Consider the following 20260-nt stretch of genomic DNA (forward strand, 5'->3'; position numbering starts at 1 on the left):
CCAGCCAAGTCCACATCCCATGCATAAATAATGAAAATCTGACAGACCACATTTTAAATAAGCTTAAGTTTCTGGCCCGCACTATATCTCCCCTCTTTCTTGTGAAGTGCATATCATGGCCACTACCACATTTATGCCATTGGCCACAACCGATATATGGTTTTGTCACTCATGGTTTTGTCACCTGGATTTGTCCAGCTAAATCCATGGTGGAGATGCTTTATTGTATGTAGCTGTGACATTTTCTATTTCTCATAATTGTAATTTTTTTCCAGTGAGTATGTTTGCTGCCGCTCCGGAAAATCAGCTGAACTTACCATGGGAAATTCACGTTTTCGACATGGTGCTAAAGCTCTGCAAATATGATTTTTATTTCAAATTCCATTTCTGAGGACAGTGTTTATGTTCATTGCTAGCTGAGGGGTTGCTAAGAAGATAGCTGTAGATCAGCTGAAGGCGATACTAGACCACATGGGCAATCTCTTTCAGGTGTTTGCTATATAATACCTCTATTCTGAGTTATCTTGAGCTCTTCTTGAGTTCTCTGCCTGAACTCAGCTTCTTGGCAATTATTCGCCAAACCATGGTAAAGTGCCGTGATTTTCACTACTGCTAGGGCAAGGAGGCAGGCCCTATGGAACCAAAGGACAGTTATGGTGCAGAAAGAAGCCATTCAGCTCATCGTGTCTGCACCGGACTAGAGTTTACCCCAGCCAGAACAGAGACCAAACCCCATGTTGTTAGCGTTAATCTGATCCACATGCTAGCTGTCTAGCCAACTGAACTAACCGGCCTCCCTTATCTCTCATAAATAGTCCTTAATGACTAAGTTGGTAAGTATACTCAACCTTCCATATCTCTGTAATCTCTTCCAACCACACAGCCCTCTGAGATATCTATGACCCTCTAATAATAGTGTCTTGAGGGTACCCATTTTAATCACTTCACTATTGGTGACTGTGCCGTCAGCAGTCAAGGCCCTAAGCTCTGGAATTCACTTCCTAACCCTCTCTGTCTCTTTTTGACTTGTTTTTGGCATAAGCCAATGACACCAGGAGGGTCTGAGCCTGATCTACCTGTTTTCTGATATCAGTTAAGATGATTGTAACGATACCCCTGAGCTGCTCTTTATTGTGCCTTCAGAGGCAGAAGCAGGAATTTGTTTTAATTGCAATTTTCAGGTGTGGACGTTTCCAAATGGACATCTAGTATGTTGGCCTGCGGGAATTTCAATTGAGCCATTCACTGATGGCCCAATGTTTGCCACATGCTAAGATCCACTGGATCTTAAAATGGTCATTCTTCAAAGGGAAATACAACCAAAATAAGATGGAAGAATTTACTTTTTAAGTATTAGCTAGATGAGAAGAAAGTACCTTTCTTGGTATATTTTAATCACAAATTTAATTAAGTATGAAAAATAATACACAAGTAAATGGAGCTGATGTCCTGGCTGTATGCTGAGATTTTGTGGTGAACTCGAGAACCTGCAAAAAGTATTACCCAATATCAGATGTGCCTGCTTTCAATTACAGCTAGACCCAAAGGGGACCACAGGAGGCTAATGACAGTGTCAGGTTATTGATCACCAACCATATCATAAAATCTTACAGCACAAAAGGAGGCTATTTGGCCTATTGTGCCTGTCCTCTGAAAGAGTTATTCAACTGTTCCCACTCACCTGCCCTCACCCCATGGCCCTGCAAGTACATATCCTGTTCCATTTTGAAAGTTACTATTGAATCTGTTTCTAACACCTTATCGGGGTCATACCAATTCTCTGCTTAAAAATATTCTCCTCACCTCTCCTCTTGTTCTTTTTTTCATTTGACTTAAATCTGTATATTCTGGTTATTAACCAATTCATCAATAGAAACAGTTTCTCCTTAGGTACTGTATCAAGGCCCATATAATTGTGAATACCTCTATTTTAAAAATTCCACTCCCTCGCCATCGACTCCATCCCTCTCCCTGGCAACTGTCTGAGGCTGAACCAGACTGTTCGCAACAGTCATTTTTGACTCTGAGATGAACTTCTCACCACATATCTGCCCCATCATCAAGGCTGCCTATTTCCATTTCGGTAACATTGCCTAACTCTGTCCCTGTCTCAGTTCATCTGCTGCTGAACCCCTCATCCATGCTTTTGTTACTTGTAAGCCTGACTGTTCCAATACGCTCTTGGTCAGCCTTCCCTGTTCCACTCTCCATAAAGTTGAGCTCATCCATAACTCTGCTGCCTGTCAACTCAAACCTTGACTTACACTAGCTCCCAGTTAAGCAATGTCTCAATTTTAAAATTTCCAATCTTGTTTTCAAATCCCTTCACTGCCTCAACCTCCCATATGTCTGTAATCTCTTCCAACCACACAACCTTCTAATATCTATGACCCTCTAATTATAGTGTCTTGAGGGTGCCCATTTTAATCACTTCACTATTGGTGATTGTGCCTTCAGTTGACAAGGCCCTAAGCTCTGAACTTCACTTCCTAACCCTCTCTCTTTTTTCCTCCTCTAAGGTGATCCTTAAAACCTACCTCTTTGTCCAAGCTTTTGGCTATTTGCCTTAATATGTGGCTCAGTGTCAAATTTTGATTTATATACATGCCTGTGAAGTGCCTTAGGACATTGTATCATGCTACAGACACGATATAATACGAGTCATCAAACCTCCCTGAACCTTCTGTTTTTGAGAGAACAAAGCAGCTTCTCTAACGTTTCCATATTGCTGAAGTCCCTCATTCCTGGTATCATTCTAGTAATCTCCTCAACATCTTCTCCAAGGTTTTGCCATCCATCCTGATGTGTTAGATATGTACATGTCTAAAATGATACATTTGCATCTAGACTGCCAGATTTTACAGGGTACCTACTGATATTCTCATAGATAAATGGAAAGTGAACGGTGCTGCACACTTCTGGAAAGTTGCAGTTTCTTCTGTTTCTTAAAACAAATTTACAACAACCATGGGCATGTCAACTATAACACAATCCCTATCAATGGGCAGTGAGGTCTCATCCTTTCCAAAATGTTGATACAGTGATGTCAAGATCAGCTTAATTTTCTTCTTTTTTATTGAAATAATGAAGATCAATGCCTTCTTCATTTAGCTGTATTTAAGCTGCCTTTACCCCATGCATTGAATGATACTCAATCACAAACAACCCAATGGCAAGAATTTGCACCGTCTGCTTAATGTTGAGATTTAACACAAAAACGAAGAATCACAATCCATCAACCTCTTTCCTCCCAAGTAACATCCGCTTAATTTTCTGCAATACACTTTTACATCTCTGTCTCACAAAAGAAGACAGCTTATGAATTATCACTTCATATCAACAAAACTAAGGTACTCCTATAGCACCTCCCTTATCTGCGAGCTTTCGCACCAAGGGCAAAAGCAGCATGTCTTCAGGACATCAACATCTCCATGTTCCCCCTTCAAGTCACACAACATCTTGACTTGGGCATATATCGCTATTTCCTTTTTGCTGGATCAATATCTTGGATGTCCCTTTCTAACACCATGATGAAAGCACCATCTCCACAAACACTGCAGCAGCCCACGGAGAAAGTCCATTCCACTTTCTCACTGACAACGAGGGACAGGCAATAAATGCTTATCACCCATATCCCAAGAACAGATGAAAAAATAATGAAAGGCACAGCTTTTAGGGAAAAAAATATTTGCAAATGGTATTAAAATAGCCATGAGGCACTGTGACAAAATGTATATTCTGTGACAAACCCTTTGAGGGAAGAAACAAAGCCAATCACATTCTTATGAAGACTGAGCCCCTTTAAGCAATAACAAGATGAAAGTCCTATATGATTTGAAAACCATCATTTAAAAAAATCCAAATGGATTAATATGTTTTACAAGGGTTAATGTATAAATAAACTTTAGAAGATTGACAAAATGGTTTATTTGAATTTGAAGAACTTCTCACAAATTAGCCCAACAAAGTGCGCTTGCAGTCTAAGTGCAAAATTACTTAATTTGAGTTATTTGTTAATTCAAATTAAAATAGTGTAAAGGGCACCTCCTGTATTATTTAATTTGAAATAATTTTCTTCAGCAAGGAATGCCTTTGAATCAACCAGAGTAAACTCAGCGCACATCATAATTCTCGAAATGTAAAAGTACAAATGAGAAATTCATTACACCCACTAATTCTTTGCTGACATCTTGCCAACATTACTTTAATCATCTTACCTTGTTCAGGTACCTGAGACCCGGTGGAATTGAGAGTTGTATTCAACACTTCATTGATGGCTGTGTCACAATATAGGCCTCGATGCGCATCATGCTCACTGTCAGTTTGGTCACTTTCTTCATGTCCACTGTCCTTGAGACTGTTTCTTTCCAGGTCTTTGAATGTGGAACTACTGGAGTGTGAAGCAATACTGATTAATTGTCATGCCTAGCAGTACCAGATAATGCTCTCCTTATGAAAAGAAATGTATTGCAATACCTATTGCCTCACTACGAAACACATCAAAAATATACTACCAGGTATTACATTGTGTCGAAATATATCAAAACTGAGCAGTCATATTTTTCCCAATGCGTTCTCCCCCCCAACCCCATACAGGGTTGCTGTTACTAAGTAGGGCAAAGCAAATTTAGTTTATATGCTACAATCCATCGCCCTGCAAATGGTTTGTGTTAAAACTGCCACATTTCTAGTCCTAAGGCCTTTTTGTCAATTTCAGCTTACTTCTGTCTCACCGACTTGACCAATGGGTGACATCTTGTATACCTGAGCTTGTTTGAAAGAAAATCCACGGTTGTTGGATTGCTGCTGCAGGATATAATTACCTTGAAATTGGAAACGTGGCAATTTTAACAAAAATCAAATGGAGATAACTCACTTTATTTTCAGGTTAATTTGTTTGTAAATGACCCCTGAAGAGGGATATTTCCAGATTGGAAAACAATACAAGGGCACACTCTTGTGCTATATTCTTAGCAGCAGAACTGTATTTTTTAAAATAAAAATATGACAAGGTGCTTTTTACACAGGGTTTACAATGAGGGACTGATCCTGGAAACAAGTCAGTTGAGGGGAGGGGGCGGAATGTGCACAGGTGATGACCCCCTCCCCCAGCATTGATATCTTTCCCCATATGCTGGTAAATGTGATTTGCACTGAGTGTTTCAAGCTTGAGCTGATTTTCACTGTTTTTAATGTGCTGCTGTGCTCCTCCATTCCATTCCTCATTGGGATTAATCAAAATCTCACTGGGACTGTGACTATAAAGTAGGGTGAAATTTGGACTTTGACAGTGTAGGTGGAACAGACAATTCTGATAGCGGCTCAACGACTTGTTATACACCATGCTGATTTTATTTTTCAGTGACTTCAAACACCAGGAGTATTGGGTGGTGTGTGTAAAGGGCGGCTGATTTACTGCAGCTACCCTCCCCACCCACTCCCCCACCAAGATTGAAGGTTCCGCCCTATGTGAATTCTAGAGTCTGTGAGTTCGCTGCCAGATCACTGCCTACAGGTGCAAAAAACTCAATGGTGGAATCAGTCCCTCGAGTGTGCACTCCAAACAGGTGAATCACAGCCTAGCAGGCTACCAGAGGTTGGCACACAATAGCAAAGGGAAAAGGGCAGCACGTGGAGGTCAGCTTTCCAAGATGAGGGTGAAAAATATCAGGAGAAACTTTCTGTGAGGATAGCCCACTGCCAGATGGGCCGCCTGTTAGAAACCCCAGCTGACTGGAAAGGGGAAGTGGATGGGATGTGTGATGGGCAGCGATCTGATGCTGCCAGTTTCATGCCCCCTCTTCAAAATCAAAAGCCATGTCCATGGTAAAGTCCATATGCCTAAGATGCATCCAGCTAAGTGCTTAATAAGCATGCTGGAGCAATGGGAATGGGGGAAGTATCTTAATGCAGTTTGTGGTAAAGTCAAAAATTCTATTCCATTTCCTAACTGTTGTGATTGTGTGCGTGCATGCGGTGTGTGTGTGTGTGTGTGTGTGCGCGCGCGCGCGTGCGTGCGGTGTGTGTATGTGTATGTAAGTGACTAAGGGAAGCACAGAGTCAGACAGATAGTCAGAAGTTTTCTTAGTCCTATTCACCGACCCATTCTGTACAAAAGAAATTTACAACTGTCCGAGAAAGCAGAGGATTAATTATATTTGACAAGAGATTCAGAATGCATTTCAGTTGACTAGCAAAGACATCTTGCTCTCGCAGGGCTCAGGGAGGATTCTGGCATTGAAACAAATAATACGACTTATTAGACTTTTATTTTAGTTCATTCAGGAAACATTCTGAATTCATTAATGTTCTGGGGAGCTGTGTGTTTCTCCTGGTTTACAGTTCGCAACACTAAACATTTACAGTCATTCTGCAAACGATGGAGAGATTAAGCTGCATTTGAAATCGCCTTGTTCAAAAGTCCCCCCAAATATATTCAACTAAAAAGCACCTGTACCAGCATAATCCTAGGAGACAATAAATTTGCTTACATTTTAAAGAAAATAAAGCATTTTGATCCCCTGATTACCTGGGCATAAAAATTATTTTAATTATTGTTTTATTTTTATGCATTACCTAGCATGTTAAAAGCATTCTGGTCATGAAAACAGGGGCAGGTGGCAGGGTGTGTGGGGTTGGGTTGGGGTGGAACGAAGCATTTCACGCTCTTCTAATGGCTCAATGATAAATATAACCCCTACTGTGGTACTGAGCCATACATCTGCAGTAAGGAGAGATGATATCTTGGAGGGGGCATCGAATGAAGCTTTGTGGGTAGAGCTTAGGAATAAAAAAGGGGCAGCCACGTTGTTAGGTGTTTATTATAGACCCCCAGATAGTCAGCGGGAAATTGAGGAGCAAATATGTGCATAATTTGCGGAGGTGTGTAAAAACAATAACAATAGGGTAATTATATTAGGTGATTTCAACTTTCCCAACATTAATTGGGGTAGACATAGTGTTAAGGGCTTGGATGGAGTGGATTTCTTGAAATGTGTACAACTTTTTAGGTCAATATGTAGAGGGTCCAACAAGGGACGGTGCATTGCTGGACCTAATTCTGGGGAATGAAGCCGGACAGGTGGCTGAGGTGGTGGTGGGGGAGCATTTTAGTGATAGCGACCACAACATGGTGCAGTTTAAGTTTGTTATGGACAAAGAAATAGACAAGTTGCAAAAATTGTTTTGGATTGGGGGAGAGTAGATTTTAGTAAAATAAGGCAGGATCTGGCCAAGGTAGACTGGGAACAGCTACTTGTGGGGAAATCTACAGAGGAGCAGTGGGGGGCGTTCAAAAAGGAAATGGGGAGGGTACAGGCTCAACATATTGCCTCTAGGGTGATAGGAAGGAGTAACAAGCCCAGAGAACCATGGATGACTAGAGATATTCAGTTTACGATGAGAAGGAAAAGAGAGGCTTTTAGCAGGTACAAGGGAAGCAAATCAGCTGAGGCATTAGTGGAGTACAGAAAGTGCAGGGTGGAGCTTAAGAAAGCAATTAGGAGAGCAAAGAGGGGATATGAGAAAGCTCTGGCTGGTAAAAGTAAGGAAAATCCCAAGATATTCTATACGTATATCAATGGGAAGAGGATAACCAAGGAAAGAGTAGGGCCCATAAGGGACCAAGGGGGCAATCTATGGGTGGAGCCAGAGGACATCGCTAGAGTGTTGAATGAATACTTCACATCCGTCTTCACCCAAGAGAATGAGGATGAAGGTATCGAACTCGGGGAGAGAGACTGCGAGGTTCTTAAGCAAATTGATATAGGGAGTGACAGTGTATTGGAGATGTTGGCAGGCTTAAAAATGGACAAATCTCCAGGTCCAAATGATTTGTGTCTCAGACTGCTGAGGGAGGCAAGGGAGGAGATCGCAGGGGCTCTGAATCAGGACTCTCTGATTCATCTCTGGCCACGGGGGATGTGCCAGAGGACTGGAGAACAGCTAATGTGGTTCTGCTATTTAAGAAGGGTTGTAGAGATAAGCCAGGGAACTACAGGCCAGTGAGTCTCACGTCAGTGGTAGGGAAACTATTGGAGAAAATTCTGAAGGAGAGAATCTATCTCCATTTGGAGAGGCAAGGTTTGATCAGGGATAGTCAGCGTGGCTTTGCAGAGGGAGGTCATGCCTAACAAATTTGATTGAATTTTTTGAGGAGGTGACCAGGTGTGTAGATGAGGGTAGTGCAGTTGACGTATGGATTTCAGCAAAGCCTTTGACAAGGTCCCACATGGGAGACTTATAAAGAAGGCAAATGCACAGGGGATACAGGGTAATTTGATAAGGTGGATTCAAAATTGGCTTAGTTGTAGGAGACAGAGGGGGATGACAGAAGGATGCTTTAGTGACTGGAAGCTGGTGTCCAGTGGCGTACCACAGGGATCTGTGCCGGGTCCCCTATTATTTGTCATTTATATAAACGATATAGATGACTATGTGGGGGGTAGGATTAGTAAGTTTGTGGATGACACAAAGATTGGCAGGGTGGTTAACAGTGAGATTGAGTGTCTTGGGCTACAGTGAGATATAGATTGGATGGTTTTTTTTATCGTGTCCATGGACAGTCTATATATGGCTCAGCCAGAAATGGATACATTTTTGCGCCTTGTTGAATTCGGCAAGATCTGCAACAGTGCAGGGTTCCTCTAGCGATAGGCATTGCAGGAGATGTTGCATAATCTGTGGCTCAGTTCCACATTCACAAGTTGTCGGGCTGGTTGTATATCCCCATTTGCTTAGTGATACCTTTGAACGACCTACACCAGTCCTAAGTCTGTTAAGGCACTTCCAGGTTGCCCAGTTGCAATTAGCTCCTGGGGGAAGGCTTTCATCTGGTAGAATTTCCATCGCTGGGGGTTGTTCGAGACTGGCGAGCCGGTCTTTCCACAAGGCGATGCGGGCTTCAGATGGGGTTGATTGTAATGGAACAACATTGTTCTTGAAGCTCTTCCTTGACTTTAGGCGGCTGGGTGTAGGTGTATGACCATGTAGAGGGTGCCACTCATCTGATGTTTGGTGGAGTCGCTCTTTCTTGCTGGCTACCGTTCTTCTTATATCAGGTGGATCGATACCCGCCAGGATATATAGGCTGTTGGTGTTTGTTGGTTTTAAACAACCTGTGATAAGTCGGCAGCTTGCATTCAGAACGGCATCCATCTTCTTAGCATGAGTAGATCTTTCCCATGCTGGGCAGGCGTATTTGGCAGTGGAATAGCAAAGAGCAAGTGCACTGGTTCGCAATGTTTTCGAGCTTGCTCCCCATTTTGTGTTAGTGAGCTTATTCAGGATGTTGTTTCGTGCGCTCATTTTTGCCTTTGTCTTTTCGATGTCGTTCTTGAAGGTGAGGCATCTGTCAAGGGTGAGTAGATCCTAAGTAGATAGGGTGCTCGCAATGTGTCAATGTTGCTCCACACCAGGTTACTTTAAGCTGGCGTTTGGCTTCACAGTTTCTGAGGTGGAATGCACAAATTTGCGTCTTTGATGGGTTTGCGCGAAGGTGGTTTTCTTCATAGTAGGATGTTAGTCCCTCCAAGGCCTCAGAAAGCGTTTTCTCTACGGTGTTAAAATCAATGCTTTGGGCAGTGACACATAAGTCATCAGCATATATAAAACGGTGTGTGACACCGTCTATAGGTTGGTCATTCGTGTAGATGTTGTACAGCAGCGGTGCAAGCACGCTTCCCTGAGGAAGGCCATTCTTCTGAATATGCCACCTGCTGCGCTTCCCACCTAGTTCAACATAGAACTGGTGATTCTGAAGCATGCTTTCCAACAGCTCTGTTAAGTGAATATCTTTTGTCATCTCTAGGATCTTGCAGAGGAGATGTCTATGGTTCACTGTATCGTATGCTACAGACAGGTCTACAAAAACAGCACCTGACTGGATGGTCAAATGGGCAGATAAGTGGCAGATGGAATTTATCCCTGAAAAGTGTGCGGTATTACGCTATGGAAGAAGTAATTTGACAAGGAAGTATTCAATGAATGGCATGCAACTAGGAAGTTCTGAGGAACAAAGGGAACTTGGAGAGCGTGTCCATAGATCTCTGAAGGCGGGCGGGCATATTAATGGGGTGGTGAAAAAGGCATATGGGACACTTGCCTTTATCAATCGAGGCATAGATTACAAAAGTAGGGAGGTCATGTTGGAGTTGTATAGGACCTTGGTGAGGCCACAGCTGGAGTACTGTGTGCAGTTCTGGTCGCTACATTATAAGAAGGATGCGATTGCACCGGAGGGGGTGCAGAGGAGATTCACCAGGATGTTGCCTGGGATGAAACATTTAAGTTATGAAGAGAGGTTGGATAGACTAGGGTTGTTTTCATTGGAGCAGAGAAGACTGAGGGGCGACCTGATCGAGGTGTACAAGATTATGAGGGGCATGGACAGGGTGGATAGGGAGCAGCTGTTCCCCTTAGTTGAAGGGTCAGTCATAAGGGGGCATAAGTTCAAGGTGAGGGGCAGGAGGTTTAGGGGGGATGTGAGGAAAAACTTTTTTACCCAAAGGGTGGTGACGGTCTGGAATGCACTGCCTGAAAGGGTGGTGGAGGCGGGTTGCCTCACATCCTTTAAAAAGTACCTGGATGAGTACTTGGCATGTCATAACATTCAAGGCTATGGGCCAAGTGCTGGTAAATGGGATTAGATAGGTAGGTCAGGTGTTTCTCATGTGTCGGTGCAGACTCAATGTGCCGAAGGGCCTCTTCTGCACTGTGTGATTCTGTGAAACTATTAAGTCCCAGCTTGACTCCAGCTCCAATCTCAGTTGAATCAGAAAATGGGGGATTATATTAGGACTCAAAGACTATGGTGTAGCGAGGGGAAAGCTCATTCAGAATTTCCAGTTGCCCATTTCTTTCCCATGATGAGTGATATTTCAGGCGAGAATAAAATTCTGTTTGGTCGTGAGGTCACATGGTTGAACAGATCACTTCATAGATGCGTTTATTTGGAATGGCAAGATACCAAAGATCTGTCATTTCAAATAGAGCAGTAATCACTACAACAAAGAGGTGAAAGGAAGAGGAGACAATTGGAGATGGGGAGAAAAACCTTTCAAAAAGCTCTAGAGTTGTTGATTATAATCTACAATTACTGGGTAATTACATGATGCTGAGTCGCCACATGAATTTATAACCTTTAATGAAACAACTTTGCACTAATTTCCCAAAAGGATGAGAAAGCAGAGGCGAGCAGTACAGTTAATTTCTGATCCCGTATTATTTAAGATAATAATGGGACAGTTTGACTCCAAAACTTGCAGGTCCATGGAATGCAGCCCATCTCTCCTTCTCTCTACAGGTTATTATTGATGCATTTTTCTATGTACAATATATAAACACAAGAGTGAAAACATAACATCCACAGATGGTTTACCCTCTATTTTTTTCCATTTTTAATACGATTGAAGAGGATTATTATGGTCCAGCACTGTGGACATAGGATGTTTACATTAACTGGAACTATGAAAACAATTTAAAACTGAAAAGCCCTGCCATTTATCTCAGACAAGTGCCTCTAAGTGGAATGACACGAACTGACCTCTGGGCTTTCAGATCTGACCAGGTTTGCATTGCTCTGAGAAAAGACTGTCTGGGAGATGTAGTCATCTTATGACACGGCAGGACATGGATCAAGGAGCGACGTGGGTCAAGGCCGGATCTGGATCAAGGTGAGATGTGGGCAAAGATGGGACGTGGGTCAAGGTGGAGTGTGGGTAAAGGCAGGGCATAGGTCAAGGTGGAGTGTGGTTAAAGGCGGGGCATGAGTTAAGGCAGGGTGTGGGTCAAGGTAGGGTGTGGATCAAGCACAGCCATGTGCTATAAAATGGCTCAACCTGAGTTGATATCCATGATTTTCCTCACTGACTTGAGGAAATCTCGAGGCCCTCTCGGTGAAGGGGCAGTGATTCTTCCCATCAAGGAGGAACGAGAAGCCAGTGCTCTTCTGCAACCATGAATGACCAACTGCACAGCAACAGGGATTTGGTCAAGCAAGTCTGTTTAATCCATGATCAAATCAGCAGGGGTATGCCTCTTAGCAGCAAATTGAGCAAATCCATGGGCAGTAAATAGCTAAAAAAAAGATATTATTTTTTAATTCTGAGAAGATATTAGGCTGACTATTTTTAATTTAAGTCTGCATGACTCTGTAGTTGGAAGCTGTTATGGTGTCTGCCACCATCTGATTTAGTTCCCTAAGTAACCCACTTGCAATTTTCCCTGCTGCTCTCACCAGACTTTCTCCCATTAAGCCCTACTGGAGATTGGCGGGGAGGTTTCTAATAGCTTCCTCTTAGTGCACTTTACTTCATCATGCTTTTTGCTGCCGTCCCCAAAATCCCTTCCCTGACACGGTGGCCAGTGTCACCGTGATCGCCATACCAGAGTGGATCCGAGATTCTTTATCAGTGAAAACCTTTTTTATTTTGTTCGCTAACAGATGCTTCTGGAGTTGGTTAGAACTGTGAGTAAAATTCGACATTGAGGTGATTTCCTCTGCATGAAGTGAGAGTGTTGCTGGGAAAGATTGGCCAGTGTTTCAAAGCAGCATTAAAGGTGGCTTCATCATGTAAATACACTCAAACTGTTTAATACTGCATGGGGGAAGCATGACTTACCTTTTAATAAGGTGCTGTCTGCTGTTTACGTAGCTTGACTCGATGGAGTAGTTTTCTGACTAAAGGTAAAAGAAAGGGAGATGTGTGAAAATAAAGCTCATAGCATTCTGAATTCACATGCTCTGTAATCAGCAAAACAATATGGGTCATCTTCGCCATTGCCAAAAGAGTACTTCATTTTGTTTGGCTGTAAAAACCTGCACAGATAAAAGCCATCTAGAGCTTAATCACTTCAGTTCATCTTCAGTCGAAAGCCAATGAGATATCATTCTTGTAGATAAGCTCATTGAGATCTGCAGCCTTGCCATTCATTTCCACTGTAGGGAAGCAAGTTTGCAATGGAGAATAGTGTTCAGTGGTTGTGACTAGAGTTCTTTATAAAGTCGTTTGTTGTAACAACAATACACACTATACATACACAAGTGAAATGAAGCAAAAACATTTTATGGAACAAGGTTTTATAAGTAGAGAATGAAGATTAAGTTCTGGCTAAGGTCATCAATCTGAAACGTTTACTCTATTTTGTGAAATACCATACTTCAATTACTTTATTTTAAGTGCTTTAATTAAGCACATTATAATTTATAATTAAATCATTTGGCAATTTTGACAGCAAAACCCAAATATTCTACAATATGGTTAGAAACTGCAATTGAGCATAACAACGTTACAAATGTTGCCTTGAGGCTGGAAATGGACCAATGCTGGTTAAGGTGAGTGCAGGAACAATTATTTAATTTGTTCCTGGGCTGTGAGTGTCATTAGTAAGGCCAGTGTGCGGTACCCATCCATAATTGCCTTTGAAAGGTAGTAAGTAAGTTGCCTCCTTGGACTGCTGCAGAACATGTGGTGTGGGTACACGCACAGTGCTGTTAGGAAGGAATTCCCAGGTTTTTCACCCAGTGACAGTGAGGGAATGGTGTCAAAGTTCCAAGCCGGATGGTGTGTAGCTTGGAGGGAAACTTGCATGTGTTAGCGTTCCCATGTGTCTGCTACCCTTGTTCTTCTAAATGGTAGAAGTCACAGGTTTGTAAGGTGTTATTGAAGGAGGCTTGGTGAATTGCTACAGCGCATCTTGTAGTTGATGACTGGAACTGTGTGCTGGCAGTGCAGGAAGTAAAAGTTTAAGGTGGTCAGCTGGGTGCTGATCAAGTGGGTTGTTTGGTCAAGCTTCTTGCGTGTCGAACCCACGGGATTTATACGTCTGTTCCAGTTCAGTTTCTGGTCAATGATAAACCCCAGATGTTGATAATGGGGGACTCAGTGATGGCAGTGCCATTGAATGTCAAGGAGTGATGTTTAGATTCTCTTTTGTTGGAGACGGTCATTGCCTGACACTTGTGTGGCACAAACGTTACATGTCACGTATCAGCTCAAGCCTGAATGTTGGCTAGGTCTCGCTACTTGTGGACACAGGCTGCTTCAGACTGCCTGAGGTGTTGTGAATGACACTGAACATTGTGCATTCATCAGCAAACACCCCAACTTCTGACCTTACGATGGAGGGAAGGTGATTGATGAAGACATAAATACTGTGGGTGCAAGGGCAGGTCAGAGACTGGGAATCCTGCACAGTGTAGCTCACATCCTGACTTCTCAAAGCCTGTCCATCACCTGCAATGCACAAATGTCAGGAATGTGATGGAATACTCTCCACTTGCCTGGATTAGTGCAGCTCCAACAATACTCAAGAAGCTTGACAAAACAGCCTGCCTGATCAACGCCTGATCCACCACCTTATATAAAATGAAGCAGCTGAAGGGACTGAGCTGAAAGCACTATCCTGAGGAATGCCTGCAGTGATGCCCTGAGACTGAGATGATTGGCCTCCAACAACCACAACCATCTTCCTTTGTGCTAGGTATGACTCCAGTGAGTGGAAAGTTTTCCTGATTCCTATTGACTTTAATTTTGCTAGGGTTCCCTAATGGTACACTCACTCAAATGCTGCCTTGATGTCAAAGGCAGTCATCCTCACCTCACCTCTGGAATTCAACTCTTTTGTTCATGTTTGGACCAAGGCACTGGCAGAACTCAAACTGAGCATCAATGCGCAGGTTCTTGCTCAGTAAGTGCCGTTATATAGCACTGTCAACAACATTTTCCATCACTTTAACGATGATTGAGGGTAGACTAATGGAGGCAGTAATTGGCCACATATCCTTCTATTCCTTTCTCTGATATATATTTATCTAGTTTCTCCTTATGTAGATCTATGCTATTGGCCTCAAATGCTCCCTGTAGTAGCAAGTTCCACCTTCTAACCACTCTGGGTAAAAAAGTTTCCCCTGAATTCCCCATTGGATTTATGAGTGAGTATCTTATCTTTATGATCCTTAGTTTTGGACTCTGCACAGGTTTTTCTACATCTATCAAGATCTCTATCAAGCCACTTCTCATGAAAAGAGGCCAGGTCTGTTCAGTAAATGTAACTCTGTCCATATTATGAAAGTCCAGGGCAGAGGTTACAGGGATCAGGCAAATGGCATGTTGGCCTTCGTTGCAAGAGGACTTGAGTACAGGAGCAAAGATGTCTTACTGCAGCTGTACAGGGCCTTGGTGAGACCACACCTGGAGTATTGTGTGCAGTTTTGATCTCATTACTTAAGAAAGGATATACTTGCCATAGAGGGAGTGCAGCAAAAGTTCACCAGACAGATTCCTGGGATGGCAGGATTGTTGTATGAGGAGAGATTGGGCCAGCTAGGCATGTATTCACTAGAGTTTAGAAGAATGAGAGGGGATCGCATTGAAACATATCGTATTTTGAAAGGGATGGACAGACTGGATGCAAGGATGATATTTCCTCTGGCTGGCGGGGGGCGGGGTCTAGAACAAGGGGCTACAATCTCAGGATATGGGGTAGACCATTTAGGATTGAGATGAGGAGAAACCTCTTCACTCAGAGGGTGGTGAACCTATGGAACTCTCTGCCACCAAAGGCTATGGAGGCCAAGTCACTGAATATATTTAAGAAGAAAATAGTTAGATTCCTGGACTCTAAAGGCTTCATGGGGTATGGGGAGAGAGCGGGAGTACGACGTTGAGATAGAGGGTCAGCCATGATCATATTGAATGGCTGAGCAGGCTCAAAGTGCCGAATGACCTACTCCTGCTCCTATTTTCTCTGTTTTTATGTTTCTGTGAGTGAGAGGCGGCAGCTTTTCGATCTCAACGTCTCAATATATTAACTCTGTAAATGATAAATATAAGCAAAACAGCCGAAACTGCAAAAGGAAACAAAATATGCACCACCTAAGCAAAATCTACTGAGGCTGCCTTGACATGCTGAGAAAATAATGCTTTAATAATGCTTGTTACAAGTGGCCTTTATAAAAGTATGTCACATTTAGCAAAATACCATCCTCGCAAGGTACATGTTACTCTCCTACAGCCAAGGGAGTCCAACCGGTACAAAATTCTCTTCAGCTTTTATCTTCCTATTGTAATTACTATCAGAAAGCTTACACTTGAGATTCACGGCAGGTGACGGCAGTTCCTCTCTTTATAAATCCAGCATTGTGAACTGCAGCACTTAGCCTAGAAAACCATATGTGGTATTGTATTTTTTTAATATAAAAGGCCATTTTAATAGCACATATTTTAAATGCAATTATGATTTTTAAAAAAGGAAGGAAACACACAGGAATACTGTGAGCTGCTGCACACAAGGACACACTGGAGTGTTTTTAAGTAGTAAGCAATTTCTGGAGTCTATTCTCTTAAGGCTTAGAAAGTGTTGGCTAGTGTTTAAATAAGGCAGTAAGGTCTAGCAGAGTTGTTCCATTACCACCAGACCTTCTGTCTCTAATTGAACTCTCAAATGAATTGCTCTAGCAGTTCCTAAAACTCGTAAATATATATGATTGCATGATGCTTGGATCCAAAAAATTAAATGAAAGATGCAAAATAAAGAGAAGAGACTGCTGAAAATATCTAGCCATTTGATCAGTATCTTACAGGGGAGCTAGATTAATGTTTTGGTTGTAACCCATCATTAGTTTTGTGCCCCTTTGAGTTACCACCCCACCATGACATTATCTCTTAGTTAAAATCTTTATCTTGACTTTCCATAAAACACAGGAACAATTAAATGAGTACATTCTTTACACCCGTAGGAGCTGAGTGACAATGCCAGTACAAACCATACGTCTCCATAAGATGTTTTTGATCCAACATCAGAACCACCATGCGTCACTTTTCTGCATTCAATTTTTCCAACAGCAAAGGTGAAAGAACTTAATCCCTCCCAAAGGTCATGCAGATTAATGATGCAATACTCAAATAAACCTAGATATCTCAAACCATTCTTCGAAAACAATCCACCCAAATAAAAGAAACTGAGAACCTTCACCACAAACATTAAAACAAATCACTCACAACTCATTGACAAAAAATTTGTATACTTATCTATAAATTATGAAACTAATATGTTGATAATGAAAAGCAATATATGATTCAAATTTAAACAACTTCTGACCCCCCCCCGCCAACAAATTTATGCTTGGAGCAACTTTTGCTAAAATCACACTGGGCAGAATTTTTTGTCCCATGGGCGGGCACACACCCAACCCGAATGGGAGTGAAATAGTGCGCGATGACGTCGGGCGAGTGTCCCGATGTCATCGAGCACTTTCGCAATCTTTTGGTCGGCGGGCGCGCGCGAGAGGAGGCAGCGCACCCACCAACAATTAAGAGGCCTATTAATTAATTAAGTTGCGTTTTTTGTTGCCTGCTCAACTGTTCGGTTGGTGGGCGGGCGACTAGGCCAGTCGGCCTTTGCATTTTTAACGAACCTCATCCATGGGCGGGATGAGGTTTCCAACAGTTATTTTTTTAAAATTAAAAATTTTTAACATCCTTTTTTCATATGTCCCCCTTCATGTTACATGTGGGGACATGTTTATATCATATGTTAAGAGTTTATTTTTCACTCTAAGGCAGCTCTGTGCCTTTAGGGAACTGTCAGTGCATGCTTCCCTGTGCATGAGCACATTTCAGCGCTGCGCTTCTCCCGCCCCCACCCTGGCAGCGCTGAGGCTCTTAGCACACCTTTTACATTGGCTGGCCGTTAATTGGCCAGCCAACGCGAAATCGCAGTCAGAAACTGAATGCGGGTGGCAGTTGGTCTTGCGGCTGTTCACAGGCCTGCTCGCCGCGCCCGCCTGACGAGGGGACAGTCCTCCCCATTGAGTCTCACACTAAGGCACATATTGTAGCTTACATTTAAAAACAGGTATTCCCGTCAAGTACTTTCATAATGACTAACAATTTACTGTTATGCAGTCTGTGCAGACATCATTAGCAATTCCTTTCCATATCCATACTAGTACATTTAACATGTCTGATTACTACATGCACTGTTTATCTGGTAAACATTTCCAGTGTTAAAATTAACATGCAATTATGTCCAGTTTGATTAACGTCTGTTGCTGATGAAACGGATGGCATGAGATCTTTTCACAGACCGGGTAGTGTGCCGATGTCACCATAATAATAATCCTGTAGGCATAGGCTAATGACCCAGAAAATGAGTTCAAATTCTGCCACAGCTGTTGGAGGAGGTGAATTCAGTTTAAAAAAAACTTGGAAAGTATCAGTAAGAGTGAAGCTACAGAACTGTTGTAAAAAGTCTTGGTGATATTTTTCCTTTCGTAGTTGGCAGCCATATTGACCAAGAATGAAAACAAAGTGCTGCCAACTGTCAATGTGGCTGCCAACTAGGGGAAAAAAAAGTCTCACTAACACTGAACATCTCTGCTGGTTTTTACCCTTCCCCTTCCCCCACCAGGAACTACCACAATGTCGCACCCTCCCACTCGGTGCAGCTCAGGTCTAGAGCTAAGTGGAGTGGGAAACCAATGCTGTGTCACCCTGCTCCGTAGAACTACACTCAGCACAGGTTGCGCCATACCCTACATAATATAATAATTACTTATCTAAAATAAGAAATGGCTCCACTAAGATGATTTATGCTCACAATACAAAGTCTATTGACGACTGTAATTGCTGGAGTCTCTAGAGCAAGCTATTCAAGCAATTCAGCTTTTAAAACACCAATTTTCTTTATGTTTTACATTCATCAATCTGCCATTTCCCACTGTGCCAGGGCAAAGGCATCCTACGACCTGGTGACCAGTACACAGTATTTAAAATACCCTGAGGCACCATGTCATGGTTGAGATCATTTGAAACAAAATGTCTGCCAGGCCTTTAATTTCCCAGCTGGAAGTGCCTGCACTTGCAGATGATCTGAAATGTTGCTGATGCTCCTTGATTAACCTTTAGAAAACAGAAATCCTGTCAAAAGTTCAAAGCACAGTCATTTTCTGCGAGACCAACCCTGCAAAAATATACAAGAAATTGTTCATATCAAACCAATATAGCTAACAGTCTTGTTGAATGCAAATGTGTAGTTGTAATTTTTTTCCTTTATCACTGGTAAGGCCAGCATTTTTGCCAATTTCAGAGGGTGGTTAAGAGAGTCAGCCACATTCATGTGGGTCTGGGGTCACATGTAGACCAAACTGGGTAAGGATGGCAGATTTCCTTGCCTAAAGGGGATTAGTGAACCAGCTGGTTTTTACAACAATCAATGATAGTTACTGAGACTAGCTTTATATTCCATATTTTCTTAATTTAAGTTCCAACCATGATGGGATTATGAACCCATATCTCCAGAGGATCTGGGTTATTAATCCAGTGGCTTTACCACTCTGCCACCATCTCCCCCCAAATTAAATTGAGAATTAGAACTCTGTCTCCCTGTAATCTATAAAGGTTGCATTGCATGTAAGTTTACAAAAGAATCAAAAAGAATTATCAAGAAGGAAATGAATAACAGTCAAGGTTATTGATTTGTAGTAACTTTGTGAGTTTAAATTTTGGCTTTATTATAACGGATTCTGAGATTTTTAAGAGGTGTTTTGGTGATGAAAAGTTTTTTTCCTGATGAAAGGTTACCTGAACTGTTGGCTGGATTTTTTCCGAAAAGATAAGTAGTCCCACTGCCAGGACTGAAAGCAGAACCCAAGCCTGCAGTTGTGTGGCAGGACCCTGGGCAGTATTTTACTGGTGGCAGCCATTTAAGCGCCTGCTGCCGGGACTGCTGTCCAATTGAGGATGACTGTTTGCCTCTCAGAGCTGCCAACCTAATTAGGGGGCCAACAATGCCACCAACAGAGGTGGCCACCACTGGAGCCGCAGGGTTGAGAGAAGGCCTCTCAAAAGGAAAGGTAAGTTGTATTTAATTTAATGTGCCATGGTTAGGCAGGCAAGCCTTGGCGATTGGAAGGGGGTGGACCATCCAGCAGCAGAATCAGAGCCGTGGGGGCGGCCATTGCTGTCAGGAGGTCCCTCTGTTGGCCATGGTTATTAAAGAAGGCCCACCTCCCGGGAACCCACTGGAAGGCAACCAGGGTTTCCCTGGTGGTCTCCCCACTTGGAGGGCATGAGATGTGGCTCATAATTGGCCAATAAATTGATTTAATTGTCGAAACGCTTATGGTTGGCAAGCAGCCACACTGCTGACCTTCCTGCCTCTGAGAGTATCCTGTGGTAGTGAGAAGTTGTCAGGCTCCCTTCCCGATGCCGTCTGCTGACATTTTACGAGACTGCCCGCCTCCCAGCTTGTTGCCAGA

At 42.7% G+C, this 20260-nt stretch overlaps 1 protein-coding gene across 1 annotated transcript in view; it reads right to left on the bottom strand.

Annotated features, from left to right (window-relative positions):
* pcdh19 (protocadherin 19) overlaps positions 1–20260 on the bottom strand; it is a 129952-nt gene that overhangs the window by 26018 nt on the left and 83674 nt on the right. Inside the window, exons 3-4 of the mRNA XM_078547242.1 lie at positions 12621–12679; positions 4218–4390 (exon numbers count right to left, since the gene is read on the bottom strand). Coding sequence (XP_078403368.1) covers positions 4218–4390; positions 12621–12679 — 232 coding nt within the window. The remainder of the gene's footprint in view (positions 1–4217; positions 4391–12620; positions 12680–20260) is intronic.

The sequence above is a fragment of the Cetorhinus maximus genome, chromosome 8, assembly GCF_964194155.1.
Source record: "Cetorhinus maximus chromosome 8, sCetMax3.hap1.1, whole genome shotgun sequence".
Lineage (NCBI taxonomy): Eukaryota > Metazoa > Chordata > Chondrichthyes > Lamniformes > Cetorhinidae > Cetorhinus > Cetorhinus maximus.